The sequence below is a fragment of the Thunnus maccoyii genome, chromosome 1, assembly GCF_910596095.1.
Source record: "Thunnus maccoyii chromosome 1, fThuMac1.1, whole genome shotgun sequence".
NCBI classification, from domain to species: Eukaryota; Metazoa; Chordata; class Actinopteri; order Scombriformes; family Scombridae; genus Thunnus; species Thunnus maccoyii.
This window is the reverse complement of record NC_056533.1, coordinates 31,399,892-31,422,233: the sequence shown is the minus strand read 5'-3', so window position 1 is coordinate 31,422,233 and position 22,342 is coordinate 31,399,892. Positions and strand designations below refer to the sequence as shown.

The window sequence follows — 22,342 nt, the reverse complement described above, 5'->3', positions numbered from 1 at the left end:
AGTGACAGAACTCCGAGCGACATCCTTGGAGGAGGGCCGAGTCGTCTTGACCGTCCAACATACAAACACGTTGGTAAGGCTTTTAAAACGGAGCTCCCACAACAAACAAAAGACTGAAAAAAAAAAAACATTTTAATGTACAAAGGGGGCAACACAATGCCAGAGAAGAATGCAAGAATCCATTCAAAAAATTGTAGCGTAGAAACACATCAGGCTTCTCTCCCCTGTTGATATGAGAACTGAACTTCAGGACTCCTTTGTAATCCCACTTTCATCCCAAATAATAATAATGAAACAATGGGAAAAATCAAAAGAATGAGGCAGTTTAAAAAAAAAAAAAAAAAAAACAACAACATATGTACATGTTTATAAGGATATGTGTGTAAAAAAATAATACAATAACATAGAAAATAATAAAAAGTCATGGCACAATATATGACACAAGGGGGTAAAAACAAAAAAAAATGACCACGTTTATGAATAATGTAGGCTTGTAAAGGGGGGGGCTGATATCCAATGTTCACTTCACTGAAATGGCCCAATAGATATACAAAATGCACAAAGAAACACTAATCAAACAAACACTGTGTGTAGACTGCGCCGCATGAGCACCAACATCAATACCAGCATATTTTTGGACTTTCTCCTTTTGACTTGACATTGAATTCAAACTATGTCTCATCTCGAGTGAGCGGTCTTCTGTCGCACGCCACAAACACCTACCGTACGTATTTTTGCTGAGGAAAAAAATTCACAATCTTCCGGTTGAAAGCGACCAATGTTTTAAAGTTCATTGTCTCTGAGAATGGTTCTTCATAAAAAGATGAAGCGTCTCACTTTTTCTTCCCTCTCATGGCAATCTCCTTCCTGAGACTGAGCAAGGTAAGCCGAAAAAAGTTCCTAAGTTTCAGTCTGGAGTTTTTTGTTTTTTTGTTGTTTTTTTTTTTTCTCTGCAGGGGGGACGTGAGAGTTTCTTGGGCACAAGAAGCCATTTTTGTGTCCACCAGCCTCTGGCTCCCAAGGTTTATGTTTGGGTGTGTTGTTTGGACTTTTAGAGCGTGTGTGTCTTTTCTGTATGTATGTGTTGGTTCTACCTGTGTGGATGACAGAGATAGTGTGTAGGTGCGTGTAGGTGTATGTGTGTGTGTGCGTGTGTGTGCGTGCTCATGGCGCTGTGGTGATGGCGTTCAGGTCCTTCATCAGGCCCTCGAGGTGGGCCATCTCCTCGGTCAGCTCGTCGGGCTCGTAGCTCTGAGGGAGAGGAACAGGGTTACTGCGAGGGGCGGGGGAGGGGCAGGGGGGGAGGGAGGCAAGCACCTGGAGGGAGGGAGGGGAAGGAGGGAGGAGGGGAAGGAGGAGAAGAGAGGAGAGGAAAGGAGAGGAGGAGAGGGTCAGTCAGGGATCTTTCACAGAGGATGGCGGGGGAGTCGTATGGGTGGGGGTGAGGCGAGCTGGGGGGGATGGGGTCAATGCGACTGAGACGTTGTAAATGACAAAAAAAAAACAGAAAGAAGCAGCGGACGAACGTAAAACCAAAGAGAAGCCGATGTCAACAAAGACGGTCAACAGCCAATCAAGGATTAGGACATGTAGAAAAGATCCGATGGTAAAATAAAATCATTCCAGTTATGGGTTTTTGTTAAAATCAGTCGTTAAAAAATTAAATGAATTGATAAAAAGGCAGCCGACAACGCCACAAAAAAAAAAAAGGTGAGATTGAAGTTGGAAAGAATAAAAAGAGAGAAAGAACAAACAGAAAATATGGTTAAAATCAATGTCCAGCTGAAAGTAACTGTACAATCCAGTGCCCAAAGAAAACCTGACATGGATTTTGAAGGAATGTGTGATTGATAATTGTTTAAGACATCATCATATTGTCTTTTTTTTTTATTAAATATATCATATAAAAGTAAATAACCACCACCACAACTGGCAAAAACAAGCTGCATTTCTACCAGCAGCCAGTGCAGGGCGCTATACTCACGCTGTCTACGTCTTCCAGCATCTTGCTGGTCTCTGGCACATCAGGGGCGTTGGGCACAGTGACTGCCATGGGTGTTCGTGTCCTTCCTAGTGTCCCGATGGATGCTGTTTTAACGACATGGGGGTGAGTAGGAGGCCCTGAATGACAAAAAGGTCGCACAAAAAGCAACAGTCATTGAAGACAAAAATAGCTGCGGTTTGTGTATGACCTCACATTATGTGTCACCTCACGTTATATTAATAAAAACTTTGATGTCTGTAAAAACAAGTTCATTTCAACAGTTTTAACAGGATTAAAATTAGAAAGCGATCAAAGCGAGAGTTAATGAGAATTTAACTTAAAATGAGGATGAACTGGAGGAAAAGATTCCCAACATCACTGTCTTTAGTCATGATAAGGATTATTAATGTTTATAGTTTTTAATAGTAACACTTTAGCTTAAGTTGCTCTATTTAGCACTTATAGGCAGTATAAACACACTTAATAAATGTTTATAACAGTATAATGTAGATGTAAGCAGATATAAATAAAACATTATATAAATAAGGAGACTTACAGTAAAGTGCTTTATGCATGTAAAAATATCTAAAAATATCCATTATGTAATGCAAAGTACCATCTGTTCTGAATATTTAATAATGACTTACAATTATTAGATAGTGTGTAACTCATCAATTTCATGTGAAACTCTCTGACTTTGCGAGGTCACAGTCTGAACAGCTTGAACGCCAGTAAGTCATCTTGTAGTCTGACCTGTCCTGAGCTGTGTGTGTGTGTGTGTGTGTGTGTGTGTGTATGTGTGTGTTTCTGCTCACCGGTCTGAGCGAGCAGGGGAGTACTGGGCAGGGCAGGTGACTCGTATGATGGATGGCTGCTGGCTGGGATGGCGGGTACGGCGAAGCTCTTGAGCGGGTGGGCGTGGGCGTGCGGGTGGGCTGAGCGGTGGGGGGGCAGGTTGCTGGTGTAGCTGGGCTCCTCCTCTGTGGTGGTGGAGCCGTGGTAGCTGCCCTCCGGGTCGGCGAGGATCTCCGAGGGGCAGGAGGCCTGGGAGGAGGCGGTGGCTGGAGGGAGGGGCTCCGAACTGGGGGTATTCCTTACTGACTCTGGAGAGGGGGCGGAGAGGGGGGGGTTTAAGGAGAGAAAATGAGCAGATGTGTCTACAGGATTGATGCTCTGACTTTAGAAACAAACTGTTTACCCAAATACAGTACATAACTTATCATTCACAGGCTTCTGTTATAGGTTAGGGATAAAATATGGATTAAATAACCAAACAGGATGTTTGCTTATGGCTGATCCGGCAAATTAAATACCTGACAAATCGAAGAACTTCATCACATTGATGTAAAAACAGATAAAAAAAACAATACTGCTATAAAACTGTCCTGCTTAGTATTTTATGTCTACACCGGCCCCATGCAACCAAACGCTTTGGCAAAATGGTTGCAAATTTATGTACTATAATGTCTTTTAGAGTTGTAGAGGCTGATATATCAGCTGATATTACCTCATTGCAGGTACAGCATATCAGTATTGGCGTTTATCTCCAATGCCAAAGATATGTTTTGAAACAGTTTCACCATTTGACCACCAGAGAGTAGTAACTCTCTCGTAATTGTTAAAAATCCTGTATTGTTTGGGCTGTAGTGTACTGTCACAATTCTCAACCTAAAATAGCCATGAAGTGGAAGAACTTAATCAAGAATTTCAAATAATTTTGGCAGTTGAATGTTTCCTGAAGATGAATCATAAATCATAAATGTTAGATGATGTGTTATTACACATCATCTAACATTCTGGCAGTCATTCCTTATGTGCTCTGTTTCACATCAGTTTTATTACATGCAGATGAAATTATCCTGAATTTGCTGAGATTCTAGGGAAATGTGATCATCGGGAACCGTCTGAGGACTTATTTCATCATCAATTCATGTTACAATGATTTTTTTGTTAATTGTGTCAACAATAATGAAAAAAAGGACATGTCATAATAACACAAGATGTCATAATATAATTTAAAAATTGCAAAGTTGATAAAGTCGGCATCTAAAACCCCCCCAAAGTATTACTTTATAAAGATATGAAACAAACTAAAGCAAGCTAATCTCAACCAAGCAAATGGTTAGTATTGTTTACTTTTTGTTAAAGAAGAAAAAATACCAAACTACAAATATAACAATGTATCATTGTTAGCCTACTAAGAGCCCATATAACAGCAAAATCCACTGTGTGACTCCAGCAGCAGACTTTTGTTGCATGTTGTTCGCCATCCTCTCTCTCCCCCCTCGTTTCCTGAAATCTTTCTACTGTCACTATCTAATAAAAGGATTAAAATGACCCCAAAACAACAAAAACAAAACAACTACAGAATGATTAAGCAATTATAATAACAACAGTCCATGTTTTTTGACAACTGACTAATCAATCATCTCATGAATAAAGTCTGGAAGATAGAAGCTAGACCATGAAGTTCAAATCACCGGCACATCTAATCGCATCCTTGATGGTAAAGATTAGTTTACTGCAGTCAAAGTTTAGATGAGTAAAAGAGAGTTGGGTTAGGAGGAGCAGAGAAAAGTGGTTAGTAAGACTTAAATAAAATATGAACGCAACAAGATGAATGAGCAAATGACGAATGAATGAACGGATGAACAAAGTCTAAGTTAATACGATCAGGTCTGACTGCCTCGTCCTCCTCTGCAGTTCTCCTGTTGTCCAGCGTGTGGCGGTGTCTCACCTGTAGAGTCCACCCTGTCTAGATGGGAGATGGGGGTGGCGCAGGCGTGCGGGCGCAGGTGCCCGCTGCCTTGGTGGTAGAGGTAGCTGCGTGTCGGCGACGCCAGGCTGCCCATGTGATAATGGTGGTGATGGTTATCAAGGGAATGGATGGGGTGAGCACTAATCACAGCTGTGAATGGACATGGATACACACACACACACACAAGGTAAAATGTTTAACCAGCCTTAATAATGATGAAGGATGTGGAGGTGTTGCTGGTGAGATGCACACACACATGCAGTTTTCTGTACTAAACGCACTTGAATATCTTACATCACACAGAAATTATAATGAATGAACATTTTTTGACAAGCATGAAATGGACACATTCAGTCAAAACTGGTAAATTTGTTAAGAAATCTTTGCGCTCTGATTTGTTAATTGCTCACCGCTCACTATCTGTAGGTTATGAAAAGCTCACTCATCGAAGACACATCCATTCAGACACAAACACACTTACGCTGAGGTGGCTGTGCGTCAAAAGGCATCATCATTTTAGGCCTCATCCCTCGCCGGCCTGCTAGTGTAGACATGCTGTCCTCTGATTCGTGGCCTAAAAGGTACGGTGGAAACCAGCCAATCAGAAAGAGCTGCTACTCTACAGTTGTTTTTTTTGTAAATGAACTGCTCTACCACCTGAGGATCTTGAATATATTTCATGTCATTTGGTTTCATTTAAAAAATTGCAATTTGATGATTAACTCCTAATTATAGTGTTTGGGAAGTTGTAGCAGTGACAGTGTGTGCGCTTGCAGCACTGTAGTCATGACAGGTAATGGGCATTATGTATGAAAAGCATGAAATGTTTTGCATGATAAATCACATAGAAAACAACAGCAAAGAAACACCATCCCCACATTCTCCAAAGACTCCTCAGCTCACACTCCTGGAAGCAAACCTGAGGGTATTAGCACATCTCCTGGCTAAAAAAAAAACACTGTTTTCTCAGTCAGCTCCCAAAATGTACTTTTCTGTCTGCCAGCCAAGGGCTTTGCTCAGTGTTATTATGCATGTAAGCTCAAGACGTTACGGGTGACATTTCACTTTGATCTCTTTCCCATAACATCAAATTCTAAGTCTTCCCCCTTCAGCGAGACTGACCACGGTAGGAGTTGCGCCTCTGCTGTAGGTGAGGGTTGCTATCCAGGCCGCTGTCAGCCGGCGTGATGTCCTGTGAGGCGCGGGGGATGGGCGTTTCGGTCATGACTGGGTTTGGCTCTGGCGACTTGTCCATGGGTTTGAGTTCCAGCCTCTCGTGGTGAATCCAAAGATCAGGTGGCTTCAGGTCTTTGGAGTTTCCCTTGTATTTGTGGGAGCCGTTAGAGGACTTGGAGGCAGCCCGCTTTCTGCAGGAAGGAACATGAAGGGTAATGGTGAAAGATTGACTTTATTTGTAGAGAGAAGGTGGCAAAGTGGCCGAAGAACAAGTGAAAAAGAACACTGGAGGGAGCTGAGCTATAGATTAGTAAAGACAGTGTTAAAAAACGTTTCAGACAGTTTAGAAAGTAAATGTATTTTAGAAACGAGCGTGAAGAATCGAGGTCAAAGAGAGATTGAGCGACGTACTTTTTCTGATGGGACGTGGTGCGCCGCGTGCACAGGAAGGCGCCCACCACCACCACGATGATGGTGAACGCTCCCACTGAGATGATGATGACAATGACCAGGATGTGATTTTCACCGCTTCCCACCCCTGATTTACCTGGAGAAGAGAGAGAGATATTAGATTAGAGCAGATACATGTATGAATACACGGGTGAGTCACTAACAGGAGCAAATGCAACTACTGTACAACAAAAAAATCAGTTTAAATTGCTCATTAAAAATGTACCGTCAGAGAAAAGGGGAGTAATTGTTGATTGACACAATCAGATCATGATCTTAGTTATTGTAGTGTCTGACTGACTTAACATGACAGAAGGTGGATGAGAGCAAAATCTTACCAACTGGGGATCCAGGTTCATGCGTAAGTGGGTTGCCTGGAGGCCCAGGCTTCGATGGAAGATTCGAGGCTGTCAGTGGACAAAAAGTTTGATTTAATATGGGAAAAAAAACATGTTGTACTGTAACTCTCCTCAAGTGCTTTTATGACCTCCCCTACTGTCACATTTATGCCTTCATAAGCCATATTATAATCTGAAAAATTTCTACAAGCACAAACAGATTTTGCAAGTCATGCAAAGCCCACGTTTAAATCAGCCCAGAAGATGGAAATCTTTAGAGAGAGGAGCAGAGTCAGCAGTGAGAGATGAAGTGTGGAGGGGGAGTTTACCTTGGTCATTAGCCATTTTGTCAGAGGACTCAGCTTAACAGGCCAAAGGAGAGCAGGGAGGGAGAGACAATAAATGCAAAAAACAGGTTAGCTGAAAAGAGCAGCGAGGGAAACAGAAACAGAGCGAGAGATGGCGACTGTAAGGCGGAGGAGGAAGGGGGTAAAATTAGAAAAAAAAATAGATATTGTGAGAAATTATAGCTAGAATTTGCAGAAGTTTGCTACAGAAAAGCCAAGCTGACATTAAGAGCAAAGCATGTAAGTAAGTAAGACTTTTCCTACAAATAGTACAACATATTGATTTAAAGTCCTAAAATACTTCACTAATCATTCCAAAAACTAATATTTTCCTTGAAATGATGCAGCCTTATCAAAATATTCAGATAAAAAGCAAAATAATGTGTATGCAGCATCATCAAACTGAAACTAAAAAGGATTTTTTTTTTTACATTTAGAGTCAGTAAGGTGCAAATTTACTGCCCAGACTTGGCAGTAATTTGGTCATCCCCAACTAATCAACAAGGCTTGGGAAACTCTCAGCTCTCCAGACACTTTCTCACAGCGGCTTCATCAGGAGAAATTGTCTGAAGTGTTAACCAGAAAATCTATTTAAGTCAAGAGGGGCTCATCATATGATTTGTTTAAACTTCAAACGGACAATCTGTCTTTAAAGAGCACTGCACTGTTAAGACGCTGTAAAGATCCCCTCCAGACATGTTTATATAGAAATATTCTGCTTGGAATAATAATTTGTGTAGTTTAACTCTTAAAAATACATCCACTTGTTCTCCTTTATTGAAAACTCAAGAATCTGTGAATATTTTTCATTTTAAAAGTATAACTGCTGCCTCCATGAGTCGAGTTTCTGGCCAACTGACGAATGCAAATACAATATTCATTCTCCTTTTAGCTCTGGTTTGATCTCCACCAGCTACTCTTCTTCACCAGCTACTGACTAACTTTGGCTTTCTGTAGTTTGTTGGTACATATGAAAGTCATACTTTTGATGAAATTATACTTTTCTTTTGTATTAACTGGCAATAGGGCGGGTTCATTTTCATTGTACCACTGGTGCTTATCTAGTTCCCATCCTATCTCGTTATTGAAACGTACTCTTTGGAGTTCGGAACTGCACGGCCTCGGACATCGGACCCATGCCTTTGGAGTTTCGGGCCTGGATCTTGAAGTAATACGTCGTGTCCAGCGTCAGTTCCTGGATCTGATGGGTCAGACGGTTGCCCACCACTGGTTCAATAACCCAGTCGTGGACCTCTGCGTTTACATCTGTACTGTAGTAGATGATATAACCTGTAAGGTCAAAAAGAGACAGATAATTTAAAACTCGACGGCTTTGATGCTGTGCAAAATTGGATAATTCACAGTGTTCTTTTGTTTTATTCGTCTAGACAAACTGCACAATCAGAGCCACATATCTTACATTTTAGTGGATTCACACAATGTACTTCAATTTATCACTACACCATCATTACATTAAAGGCTAAAAAGGTGCAGGGGGAACACGTTTTCTTCAGATAATCATTTTGTTTGGATCAATTGTCCACTTAAATGTGATTTCATTAGTCAAGATTTAGTGGAGAGTTGATACAAAAAGGTTTCAAATGGTCAAATGACTGACTTATTTTAGATCAGAAGAATCTTTTTAGGGCTAGGGAGGCATATACCAGTTAAACCTGAGGTTGTGTCCGCAGTCCTTCATTCACTCATTCGCAGGAAATAGAGATTTCAGACACTTATCAGTCACCTTCACTAACAGGTATAGAGTGGTGCAATAGTAGGTTTCACACTGTATTGTGGGTTTGTTAGCAGAAAGTTTTTTATTCCATTGTTAGATACATTTACACACTCAAGAGTTCTGACACTCAAATAAAATGGCGAACGGTTAATATAGTGCACTCAATAGTGGAAATAAATGTGGAGTGATTTAAGACACAGCCTTTGTCTTGATTTATCCGTAAGAACACAACATGTGTTATGCAGAAAAGTGGGACAGAGTGAGAGGAAGTGTGACTGACTCACCAGTGATCTTTCCATTGGCCTCAGATGGAGGTTGCCAGTTGACAATAATGGTGCGAGGTTTGTTCTCTTTGCTCACCACCGTCACATCTTTCGGGGAGGAGCTGGGAACTGTGGCGGGGATTGACAGAGGACATTAGTTGTGTTGATGAAGAGGTCAGATGAAGAGTCAAGACTAGTTATTAGTGCAATAGAAGACGTTTTGCATTGTTTCAAATTTAACAACATTGAGCACTAACTAGTAACTTCTGCTACAAGATAGGAGCATTTGTTTGTATATAAATGTGTGTATGTCCTTGCATGTATATACACTCACCGGCCCCCCTCATGTATGTTAATGGAGTGGACAAAATATTAGGAACCCCATTCAATATAATGTACTAAAGTATACCATCCCCTTTCTGACAAAGTCAACAAAAACTGAAAATGTATAAGCTTCGTAAATGTAGAATTTATGGCAGAGCCGTTGTATTGGATTGCATTAGATTGCAGAGGTGTTCCTAATAAAATGGATGGTGAGTGTATATGTATGTGTTTATGACCTTGTAGATATCATCCACTCACACACTTGTGAAACAAACCCCTGACTGAGCAGAAAGGAAGATTGCTACACTTCTAGTATATAAACACAGCAAGAAGTTCCACTTCTTGTTCAAAGTCCAGTAAATCTCAGTCTACAAATGCATTTATAGAAGCAGTTTCAAAGAAAACGTTTTTTTTGTTTTTAATCTTGCGTTCACTGTCAGAAAACTTTTAGCTTAGCAATTACACCTTAAAAAGTATGACATCTGGCATTTGCTCAGCTTGCACATTTAATATCTATCAGGTACACAGCACTGCAGGAACCGATACTAATATGTTGCTATGGTGACAGCACTATTAGTAACTTTAACACTGATACAGAAGTTAAAACTCAAATTTAACAGTAATCAGTGAGGAAAGGAATTATAAACAAAAACAAAATGCATTTGGCTCTACAAGCTTGAATCCATTAAAGTTCTTGTGTGCGCTTGTGGCAACATTGCAGCAGAGACACCTGACCTGTTCTAACACGTAATTGATTATCACTGGATAATTATTATAATCTCATGATTAGTCCAGTTGAATTTTGCATGGAAGCAGGGTTAATCCAACTTACTCTCTGTGAAAACAGCAGAGCAGGACTGAAATTATGTTCCTCAATCGCCAAATTTGGTGCAAATTTCCTTGATTTCAATTGCAGTTAATTTGACATCTATTGACAAATACTTGTCTTAGTTTCTGGTTCATACTCTATTGTGCAGAGGCTTGATTTTCCTCAGGTATGTGTTCTTTTTCCATTTGAGCTACAAAAAGGGAAACATTACTCCCAGTCAACCAGGGGTTTGTTCCACAGGAGGAGTTGGTTCATGTCTTTGCTCTTATGTGCATTTTGTGTGTCTTTTTGCAATTATTTGTGCGTGTGTGTTTGTGTAGAGCTCCTACTGGTCTCAAAGGTGGTGCCCTGGGCTGTCATGCTCCAAGTGCTGGTGCGGCGGCCTTTGGTCACCATGACAGAGAACTCGTACAGCGTGTTGGGTTTCAGTCCCGTCACCATGTGATTCAGGCTGGTGGTGTTGGCCATCTGGGAACAGGCACACATAGACACACAAGAATTCAGTTTATATGATGGCACATTACACATGCTCACCACTGAAGTCTCCAGGGAGTTGAAAATATTTAGACAGCCATGGGAATAAAGTTATTTTCAAGCCACGTTAGTGCCACGATTCTGGTTGGTGGTCAATCCACCACTTTGGTCCAGACTGAAATATCTAGCATGAGATTTACTGCATAGAATGGCACAAACTTGTGTACAGACAGGAGGGATTGTAATAACTTTGTTGATCCCCTGACTTTTCATACTATACCTAAATACCTACAAAACTTATGACATTTGTGACATGTGTTTAGGGCTAATTATCAAAATGTTATCATGCTAGCTTACACACTAAATTAAAATGTTAAACACGGTAAACATTATACTTTCTAAACAATAGCAGGTTAGCATTGTCATTGTGAGCATGTTAGCATGCTGATGTTAGCATTTAACTCAAAGCATCACGGAGTACAGCCTCACAGAGCAGCTAGCATAGATGTAGACTCTTTTTTTCTCATTTTTCAATAACTTCTACTAGGAGGATAACAGAGCTACCAGTCTGTGCAGTGTTTAGGATAAATTACACACACTGACCACGGCGTAGACCCAAAACATTTTATGTGTGCTGTGAAATAGAGTGCCACACAGAGACAATTGTAGCTATTACAAATAAGCTCTAAAACCAAATACAGCAGACATGAACCCCATAGAGGTTGAAAAAGATACAATACACCAGGGGTGCATTTCACATTTGTATGGCATTACAAACTGCACATTTTAGTCAACAAATCTCAAGTTATGTAACCTTATATCCTGATCTTTGCTGGCCTGAACTGACAGGAGATTAAAAAAAAAGGCACAGTGTTAGCTTTCTGTAGATCGTAACAGCAGCGAGTCATGTTAGCTGTTCTCTCCTATCTGTAACGTTGCGTGCTATGACAAAAGTGCAGTTCTCCAGTGGGGGATGTCAAACAGAGGGCAGTGGGATAGAATAAGAAAACACTTTTCTTTAGAAACATGCAGCCAGTTTGAGAGCAGTCGTCTCTTCAATAATGCACAAGCTTGTCTGGCTAGACTCACTTTAAGAGAAGAGACAACATGAGGGAGACCCGCATTAAGGTGAAGTCATCACTGGAGGTTGTACAGGTCTCCGGAACAGCTGTGCTAACATATATATACAGGATGTACAAGATGGTGCGTGCACTCGACTGATTGAAAAAAGGCCACGCTAATAGACTTGTTAATATATTGGATTTGGTTAATAGGATAGAAACATAATGAGCCTGTGGAGCTCTTTAATTACTATCACAGTGTGAGAATCAAACCAATTTGAGCATTCACTCATGGCAGCAGGCTGAGCTGTATACCATGTAGTTGTGATGTTGTGGATTTGTAGCTTGTTAATGAATTTGTTGCATAATATAACAATGACACGGCACCTGTGCACCGTTTCCTTTCATTTTACTCTGAATAATAATTAGTAAATCATAAATCTTTAGATATTTAACAAAAAACAGAAGCTTGTGTGCCAAGGCCGGCGTTACTGAGAAAAAGCTGGGATAAGTATCTAGTACATGTGTCTATATGGAGAATGCACTGTCAGATCTGCACCCTCTTTTTCTTGTTCTCAGTTTGTCTTGTCCTTGTTGAATAATTTATCAGTAGATGCAGGCCTTTATCTGAGCTCTGCTCGGTCACAGGTTTGCACACATGCATGCACACACATATCTGCTGTGATCCACTACTTGCAGATAAGTAATGATCTTAATTGAGCTGCAGGTCAGACAATCAGAGGTTGCATCTCAAACACCTTGTTTCTGGCTCGGCTCACAGTGACTCACCGAACCTATTCTGACTCCATTCGATACATTCAACTCCTGCACACGACTTCTCACACGCTGACACTAGACCCGCATCTGAATGATACTGAGATAATTAATGTAATATTCAATGCTGTGCTTGATCATTTCACCGTCTATGAAGTATAGAAATCAGTTTGTTTAGAATTATGATTTAATTATGGATCAATAGGAACGAACTAGATCAATAGTTTAGTCATTTATCAAGCAATATATCAATATCAATAATAATATCAAGAAATGTGAGGATTTGATGTTTTTTGTTCTATATCATTGCAAATTGAATACCCCCATATGATTTAGACTGTCAGACAAAACAATTTGAAGACATCACATCGGACTATGGAAATTTCTAGCTGTTTTATAGACTAAATGATTAATTAATTAATAAAACATATATTTGTGGTGTTAAAGTCACATTACTTAAGATTTTCATGAGATCAAACTCAATTTTTGATACTATTTATAGTCAGCATTTTTTTCTGTAACAGCCATTCAATATATTTACATTTGTGGGAAAATGGACCAATGTGTGGTAAACTATTTGCACTGTGATATCAGAATACAGTTGCTCATGGCATTGGGGGGGGAAAGGTCAGTTATCGACTGACTTCTTCATGACTTATGTTTGTTTGGCTGCACTGTAAACAGATACATCAGCTGATCCTCTGTTGTATTTCATGAGAAAGTAGCTGCTGATGTCTACAGTATCAAACCACATGTTCTGTTACAGCTGTCAACCAAAGGTGTCACCAAATCAACCAGTACAGAAATCTTAAGCATTATAACTTTAATAGATACTGAAAATAATCCTCAGTTGCAGCCCTTCTACTGAACAGTCATCAAAAAGAAGCTTTAAATTTATTCACCATAGTGAGGCCTTTACAATTTAATTAAACCACTTAAGAGAGGAGCTCAGCCAACCTCTGAGTTGTACATTTAGACAACCTGCCACAGGAATGCGGATCTAAGAGCATTTTATTTAACATACATCCTCATAACCACCTACAAGACAAGTCTTTTTGATATCCAGCTGTTAGCTGATGATTTTGAGAGGAAGTCTAATGCTGTTAACACTGATTCCTGAGGAAGACTGTCTCAGTTAAAAACATAGTGCAGAGTGACTACTTCTCTTTATTGTACTTTAAAAGTTGGATGAAAATAGATTATTGCTTTGTTTCAAACTCTAGCATTATGCTGCCGCTGTGCTCGGGAGCTGCTGTGGGAATACTTTATCATATACAGCATCGTCATATAACATTACTTCTTATTTTCAGAACATCGATACATCTCTCTAGTAAGTGTAGGTCTAAAGGGATCCACCGAGTCCCCCTTCACTGAAATACACAGAAGTCATATCTATGAAATGAAGGTGTATCACCAAAGTTTGATCAGACTGAAACGATCTGAGTCGTACTTAACTGAATTACACCAAGTTGTAAAGAAGTTACTTGAGCTGAAAATTGCTGAGCTAAACCAGAAAAAGAGAGAGAGCCTCAGCACTACCTGGAGTTTAAAAAGGCGTCCCGAATCCAATTTCAAGTAATCTACCTTCTGAATCCAGCAAACACCTACAGGAAGTGTCGAACGAGAATATCTTACCTTTACTTTAGTGTTGGCAGGGATGTTGGTCTTCCAGCGCACCGTATAGTAGCGGTTATCTGTGATCTTTTGGTTCTTGGGCAGTGAGTTGTCAGCCCAGGTCACCTTGATGGTGTCGTGGCTCAGCACGGAGGCCTGAACACCCACGGGTGGCATCATGGGAGTGGGGTCTGGTACTGGGGTGTATGGAGCATGGAAGAGTTCGTACAGGTCAACATCGGGGTCTATGGGATCTGCACAGTAGGCAGTAAACCCGCATGCATGCACACAAATTAAAATGACCAAAATTAAAAACATACAGAGAGGCGTGGCGTGGTGTGGTGGATCAGAGTCAAAAAAAAGGATGCGGGGAGGAACAAACAGCCGAAAATAAAAAGGTTAATGAGTTAAAATGAAGGACGGAGACAAAGAAGGGAGGAAGAAGAAAAAAAAAAAGAAACGTAAGTGCAACAAGAATGGGATTGGGAAGGGTGAAGAGAAAGAGAGAGAAGATTCTATTAAAAAAAACAGACACTGACCTCTAAAATGAGACACATCTACAGACTCGGTTGCTACTCAGAAGCTACAGTACAGTATGTTGTATGCTCTATCAGTAGCTAGTACTACTGTGAGAGAGAGGAAAAGATACTCTATTCATAAGAAAAAGATTACAGTAAATGGAAAACTAGAGTGAAAGCAGAAATCCAAAATCCTTCATCCAACTTTTCAAACTTGCACATTTACACGTTGACCTGCTCTTTTCAGATGGAAACAACGCAAACACTTTAATGCAAAGTGGATAAACAGAAGGACACCGAATGCGCTGGAACATTTCCATCTTCCCGGGTATCGTCGATGAGGTGCATTATGTCCTTGAAAACTGTAGAAAGAATATTGAGGCTCTAAGTAACGAAGCCTGCAGGCGGAGGAGAGAAAAGGGTCACGGACAAGTGGCGGCTGTGGTTGGATGTGTGTGTGTGCCGAGTGCTGCTTGTGTTCTGAGGCTCAAAGGCTTTTTGGTGAAAAGCTTGTGGTGAAAGGTGTTGCTTGATCTTTTCCCACTTTCAACAGTCACTCTTTGAATCAGTCCGAGATAATGAGTGACATGCATCACTCCTGCAATGATAGAGGTATAAAACATAGCATAATGGTGCCCCGTTTGATGCGTTCACTAAAATAAATGCTCTTTTTTAAAAAATAATATTCATATTTAGATGTTATTGTGATAGCTTAGTGTTCTTTGTGCATCTGTTGATTACTTTATGATGTGATGCAATGTTGTATATTTCCTGTGTATTTTCTATTTAGAGTACCAGATGTAAGCCATCTGTTTTCAGATCGTGTGAGGTTGAAGCCGGTCGGCGTTTTAAACCGATATGCCCGACTAAATAAAGGCTTTCAATATAACTTGTGTGAATGCCTGAAGAATGTTTATTTTTCTCTTTTTTATTATTGCTTTGCGTGTTTATAAACTATTTCAATAACTTTTTTTTTTCATTTCAATCTTATATTCTTTTTTTTTTTTAGGGTGACTATTAAACATCTTTCCAGGGACTACAGATGAAAAACAGCCTTTTGGCTAACTCTGACTCATTTAAAGAAATGCTTATTAATGTGCAGAGTGCCTGTTAAGTGAACAAATAAATAGATAAATAAATAAATAAATAAGACAAACTGCTCTTCGAAAATTAAGTTTTTCCATTACGACATGTATATTATCATTATCAGTTCTCATGTCTTCATTCTAGTCATTTCAAAACAGTGGTCAATGTCAAAACAGATAAAATCTTCTGTCATTTCCTAATGAGACATTACTACATATCTTGATAAAGTACATTTTCTGGAAATTAAATTGATAAACTGTTATATAGATATTGATGTAGATAAAATAATCAGATGGATTTGTCTTCTTTTAGCTAATCTGATTGAAAAATCGACATCCTTCATCAAATTGTTGTAAAAGATCTGTCATTGCAACATTGTCATTAAGCCGTCCATCCCACTAATTTATAATTAATACAACCAGATATTAAAGAGATAACTGCCTTAGTAGAAAATGGTGCAGCCAAATCTCCAACAGCTGATGAATGTTTACTGTCTCATGATATACTGTATATCGTCATTTCTTCCTGTTTAAAATGTTGTTGTATTCCCCATTAACCACCTCACAGAAGGTGCAGTCCAGCTTTTGGATATTATAAATGGCACTTATGTTGTGTAACCTGCTGCTTAATCATCTGTCACATACAGTGTGTTTACAGTGTGTGTTTGTGTGTAATGTGTCCGCATATTAAAGTCCATAAAGCCCAGTAAAGGTGTGTGTGTGTGTGTGTGTATGAGAGGGGAAAAGGTGCCCAAACGAGCAGCTTCTGGCCAGCAGACTGAAGGACGGCCTCCTGACTGCTGGTTTCACTGCTCCTGGTTTAATTGTAATGGGGGGAAAAAGCTATAGTCAGTCACCCGAGATGACACTCCTCCTCGACTACTTGTTGGTCCTCTCCTCTCCGCCTCGCTCCATTTGACACCTCTTTGTACAGTGCTGCCCTCATTATGTTCTCTAGACTGAGTCAGTGTGTGTGTGTGTTTGTGCATGATGAAGATCCAAGCACTCATGTAGCTGTGAAGAGGAACAGTGGTTCTGGGGTGATATGCAAGCTGTATTTCTTTACCCGGCTTGAAAGAACACAGTCTCCAGTATTTACATGTACAATACCACAGTGATGAACCTGACTTGCCCCTCTAACTTTATCTATAAGATGGGGATGAATCTTCTCATTTCTTTTCAGTAAAGACGTCATCTTATTATAACGCATTCAACTTAGCTCTCTCTCAACCCAAGTTCACCAAGTTTTCCTCAGTTTTTTTTTTTTTCAAAAGTACTATGTAGGTCAGCTCGTCTTTTTAATCCCGACTTGAACAAACTGGCAGGAAGGGAACGCGCCCCCGAGGATTCTGTAGCAGACGATGGTGGTGGGCTTTGGTTCTGCTTTGAGAGGAAACGTTTGGATCTGACGAAGGGTTGCCAAAGCCACAACGGGGGGTCTGCGTATGTGCTCAGTTGTGTGTATGAGGATGTGAGGAAGAAAGAGCTTCATAGAGAGAAGTGTACAGTATGACAGAGCGCGGGTGTGTGTGCGCGCACTCAGACTGCCACCCCCCCTCGAAGCATGTTGACGTGATTCATGTCATCCAGCATCCCACCCCTCTCAAGCTCGGTGGTGCAATAGTGCTGTGGCAGAGACAAACTGGAGTGATCAAGGCTGAGCGGGGAGGTGGGAGGCTGGATCGGAGAGGAGGCGGGCGCAGCCCACATTCTGGGACACTCCAGGGAGCATGGGCTGGTTGTCTTCTGACAGTGTCACATAAAGTGTGTGAACTCAGCTAACAGGCAGTCTAACTGGCAGTGTTTCACACTTTAAGATTATTTGTCAAGCACACTGGATTGGGACTGAAGTTCGACTCTAATTGTTAACAGGGCTGTGATCTGAAGCTTAAAAGCACTATAGATTGTGTGGCTGGCAGCCAAACTGGATTGTCCATATTCTTTGGCCTCGGCAACAAAGCTGTTTCACTAATGCACATAGATACCAAAGATAACTGCATCACAGACTGAAGAGAGGAGCTGATTGACGGAGGATTTTTGGGGCCAATACTGGGGCCAATAACCTTATTTCAGTTGGTATTTGTTCTTTAATACAAACACATAATATCAAATATTTCTGATTTTTGAACATCTCTTAAAAGGAGGCTTGTGATTTTCTATATTTCTCTTATTGTCAACAAATCTCCTGCGCAGAGCCAAAACCAACATTAAACTGATCTACAAGTGTTGTGTGTTTATATCCAAAGGCTGATAAATCTTATTCCTCTGTGCGTTCGAAAAGTTGTCAAGAGGTTTTGATATGTAGCACAACAAGTTAGTGAAGCGCTGCTAATGCACAGCGGCGTCTGGCTTACACAGAACTACTCCCCGGAGACTGAAAACGTGATTGTTGTTATTACTCTTCGGAGCCGTTTCTACATTCAAACTAATGTTACCATAATCTTTGTGGTGAAGGAAGATGTCACCCAGTGCAATGTGCGTCGCTCACTGATGTGTTTTTAATAGTTTTTGGACTACAGCGATGCGGCACAGAGGAATATGATACATCAGGCTTTGGATACGCACTCAGTACTTTCATTGTTGGTTTGCTTACATGAGATTTGTTGACAATAACAAAAAATATAGAAAGAAGAAATCACCTGCCATATCATTTAAAGTTGAGTGGGACATTTTACAATTGAAAAATAAACTTGTCAGTGCTGTCTGTTGGACAAACTGTAATGGCGCCACAGTTCCTGAATCAGTTGAAACAAACAGTATCTTTGGCATTTCTGTACAGTTATTTCTTCTTACCAACTGACCGATGTATCTCTGATGAGCTAAATTCGGCTGATAACATCGGCCGTGCCATTGTATCGATTGAGGTCTACTACAAAGTACATCAAATATTCTTTAAACCCAGAGGGGTTGCCGTTGTTAGCCAGTATATAGATACTCGGCTTTGTTCTTTACTGCATCCTGCACCTGGCATAGTACATATAGGTTTGGATGTGCACACAACTACCCTTTCTGTACGTTGACATTCTCCAATAATATTCCAAGCCATACTTTGTGGTTGGATGTCTGCCCGGTTCTGAGCGTTTGATTAAAAAGAGATTCAAGTATACCTGGGGCCATGAAGAAGAGAGTTAATTAGAGCAGTGAGACACCCCGATGACCCGTTATCTCCCTGATTTTCTCCCTAATTTAGAGTCCAGACACATTCTGTCCGATAACGATCTCAGGTTAGAGAGGGCGAAGATAAATGTCAGTCGAATTCCTTTTTTTTTTTTTGAGGGGGGCGGGGGGGGGGGGGATTCTTACTTCACAGAGATCAAACATTTTTTTCCAGGTATGCAGGAAGTCGATTTTGACGGTTGTAGCTCATACCTGACTGCGGTCTGGTGATGGCGCTCTCATACACAGGTATCCCCTCACCCACGTTGTTATAGGCCTTCAGTGTGATCACATAGTGCGAGCTGGGGTCTGAGAGAGAGAGAGAAAGAAAGAGAGAGAGAGAGAGATAAAGGCAGCGAGAGAGACGGGAAGAGCAAGATTAATTGATGCAGCCACCTAATCAAAACCAAAACTCTCGAGACTCTCAACTCATAATTGCGACATTAGCCAGAGTGAGTATTTGAATACAATCATTCCTCTTACTGTTATTGCAATGGAGGCTTCAATTATGCATATAAAGATATTTTGCAACACTTCCCTCTCCTAAATCTCTCAATTTCTAAGATAGTTTTTTTAAGTCATAATCCATTTCTAGAGCCCTTGAAGCCCTGAAGCTTTGATAACTGCAGTGTTATTGATACCGATTCATTGTGCCGTTAATAAAAACCAACAACAGAATATGACACAGTTGCTATTGTAGGAATAAAATTAATTTTCCCCTTGAACAAAATCTGTTATCGTGTTTCTTGTTTTTTCAATAGAGCGAGATCACTGCTTATTATTGAAATACAAACAATCACAACTGCGCTTTCTTGAGTTTTATTAAGAAACGGTTTAATCTCTCTCCTCCAAAATGATAAAGTTAATACCGACATAACAATTTGCATCAGTTTCTCAAAGGTTGGTCTGATCCTATGCGGAGAAATGGCACTCATGTAAGAAGTAGGACGCAGCAGAACAGCTAAATGAGATGGAACTGTATGTTGATGTTTCATTTACCGTGATGATTAAGTATTAAAAATCACCAAAACAAGTTTGTTTTATTCAAATATTTTAACCTTTGATTAGTGTGTGCCCATTAGGCCAATCTGTGTAATTAGCATGTGGCGGAGAAGATCTCATTAATTCCCTAAATAATCACTATGAGGCACAGACGAACTGCTTCAACATCTGTGTGTTCGCTCGTAGGTGATTGAAATTGTGGACTGTTTTTTTGTAGAATAGTTTTAATTAAAAAGTGTATAAAGTGTCAAGTCAGATATTCATAATTTTAAATTAGGACTATCAATGTTATGTTTTCTATCTACTGTAGGGCAAAGATGCATTAGTCTCCCAGGACTCATCAGTGTCTGACTAGTGGTATTTGACAAAGCAGGGGAGACCTTCCAGTGTAATTACACGGGTGACAAATGGATAACAAATCAGTATCTCGGTGAAAACAGAACACAGGCATTGCAAACAAAATAATCAACCAACTGTGGCCTTCAACTATCTTATAGTCTCGTTTCAGAATAAACAGCGGTGGCTCGTTCTTACCGAGGTTCTCGATGGTGTAGTAGCGCTGCTTGTAGTCCACTTTGATGGTCTGAGCATGGGGGCTGCCGATGCCGTAGCCGATGGTGTAACCACGCACCACGATGTCCTGGTTCTCTGGCGGCGTCCAGCTCACCACGATGCTGTTGACCAGCGGCCGGACGTGAAGCGAGCTGGGCTGGTCTGGTACACGCGATTCTGGCGAGGGAGATGCAGTAAAAACTTTATTGAAGGTTTTTCTATTCCAGGGAAACAATCAACAGTTAATTAAAGTCTGAAAACTAACTCAAAACCAACTGACTGGCTCTGGATTGGTTTAGTCTGTATAAATGGAGTAAAGCAGGTGATTTTTACCGTCCAGGTCGCTCTCAAACGTCTCTGCTGTCGTCCACTCGGTGGCCGGTCCCGTGCCGTTCACCGTCATGGCTGACACTCGGAAGGAGTACTCTGTCCCACGTTCCAGACCTGAACAGGAAACAGATTCAAAGCCCAGGTATTCAGACAGAACCGTGGCTGAACTAAATCTCAAGCAGCAATAAAAAAAACTCCTTCATTAAAACTTCTTTCTTTCTCAGGCCTGATTTTATATTTTACGGGTGTTCTCCACTTGGTTGGTCAATTGGGGTTTCGATTTGCAGACACAATAAATGTTTTCAAAGCACAAATATTTTAAACAGATGCCCGATACTTCTCTGCACAATTTAAGGAGAAAATCTATAAGCTAGCCTGAGGACGGATCAAGTGAAGGTTCCTGTGGTGCAATTAACTTTCTTTTCCACTCAATATTATAGAAGTGATTGAGATTTATATTTCACCATTGATTCATATCGTTGTTTTGTAGATACGAATTTATTTGCTGGAGAAGATGTGTTAAAAAGAAAAGTATGTAATGGAAGCTGGCACACAAAGCATAACACTAAGGGGCTACAAAAAAAGAGTAGAGAAAAGAAACTTTTGGAGTCTGGATTCGTTCATATTTTAAAGCCACGTCTCCTTCAGAAAGAGCCGTTTCACCGCTGGGTGCCGGCTTTGGTATTCAGAAAAAAGGGGAACGCCTGCTGACAAATGATGTGTTGCTGTATTAATTTGCTGTAAAATTTTTCATCATCGTCATATTGTCCCTTTTGCACACTACATGCTAATCCTGTAGTCTTTTCTCTCTGTACCCACTATTCTGGGCCACCCTTGGGGGTAGCTTCTGAAGACTTCCTAACCATCCGTGCCTCCAAGGCTACAACATCTCCTTCTAAACGCTTTTGAACCAACAAACACCCCTCTCTTTCACCCCCCAGAATGTTCTCAAAAATCAACTTTTAAGTGTATATTCTCTTTGATGCAGCACACAGCGTGAGGCCGGGCCACTTGAAAGTTGCTGAGACAACATCTAATATTAATCACCGTTGCTGTGCGTCTCTGGTGATATTGTGCATATTTCGGTGGTAGCGGCGGGTAATGTTAGGGTACGGTGAGACATGTAACTACGTCTCAGAGTATTTAGATTCATTCAATTGACATGTTGACTAACTTATCAGACCTACAGCTGGACTGACTCCAAACAGCGACTCAGATATGTATTCGCTCTCAAGATCAAGATACTAAATATTGCAGTATGTCAGACATGGCTGACAGTTTCTACCATACATCCAGCAAAGATAAAATGGAGTCTAGTGGCAGAAAGATTTTACATGTAGAACCTATCAAAAGCTTCAGTGAGTGAAAAGGAGGTTTTGATAATCCTTTTTTTTTTTCCAGAGTCACCGTTTTACAATTAGTTCAACAATCATCCCAAAATTAACCTATAATGAAGGAGCCAGAGACCCTTTATGGGCCTGAAAACAACACAACTACAAGACAAGATGTGTTTGGAGCCGAGGGCACAAGTCACTCACTATTTCTATGGCCCTGTTCACACTTTGCATCAAG

General features: G+C 40.6%; 1 protein-coding gene across 10 annotated transcripts in view; it reads right to left on the bottom strand.

Annotated features, from left to right (window-relative positions):
- Nucleotides 1-367: 367 nt before the first annotated feature.
- Nucleotides 368-22,342, bottom strand: part of neo1a (neogenin 1a) — a 160,007-nt gene continuing 138,032 nt past the window's right edge. For 3 of the 10 annotated variants that reach the window (XM_042415494.1, XM_042415493.1, XM_042415497.1), the window contains 15 exons: nucleotides 20,774-20,884; nucleotides 20,423-20,617; nucleotides 19,100-19,195; nucleotides 14,149-14,381; nucleotides 10,534-10,672; nucleotides 9,073-9,180; nucleotides 8,149-8,343; nucleotides 6,707-6,775; nucleotides 6,330-6,465; nucleotides 5,865-6,109; nucleotides 5,224-5,316; nucleotides 4,722-4,892; nucleotides 2,800-3,087; nucleotides 1,985-2,121; nucleotides 368-1,317 (listed from right to left, as the gene is read on the bottom strand). In XM_042415494.1, the coding sequence (XP_042271428.1) occupies nucleotides 1,165-1,317; nucleotides 1,985-2,121; nucleotides 2,800-3,087; nucleotides 4,722-4,892; nucleotides 5,224-5,316; nucleotides 5,865-6,109; nucleotides 6,330-6,465; nucleotides 6,707-6,775; nucleotides 8,149-8,343; nucleotides 9,073-9,180; nucleotides 10,534-10,672; nucleotides 14,149-14,381; nucleotides 19,100-19,195; nucleotides 20,423-20,617; nucleotides 20,774-20,884 (2,369 nt within the window). In that variant the 3' untranslated portion in view covers nucleotides 368-1,164. The remainder of the gene's footprint in view (nucleotides 1,318-1,984; nucleotides 2,122-2,799; nucleotides 3,088-4,721; nucleotides 4,893-5,223; nucleotides 5,317-5,864; nucleotides 6,110-6,329; nucleotides 6,466-6,706; nucleotides 6,776-8,148; nucleotides 8,344-9,072; nucleotides 9,181-10,533; nucleotides 10,673-14,148; nucleotides 14,382-19,099; nucleotides 19,196-20,422; nucleotides 20,618-20,773; nucleotides 20,885-22,342) is intronic. The other 7 variants (XM_042415498.1, XM_042415500.1, XM_042415496.1 and 4 more) reach the window with 4 other exon arrangements.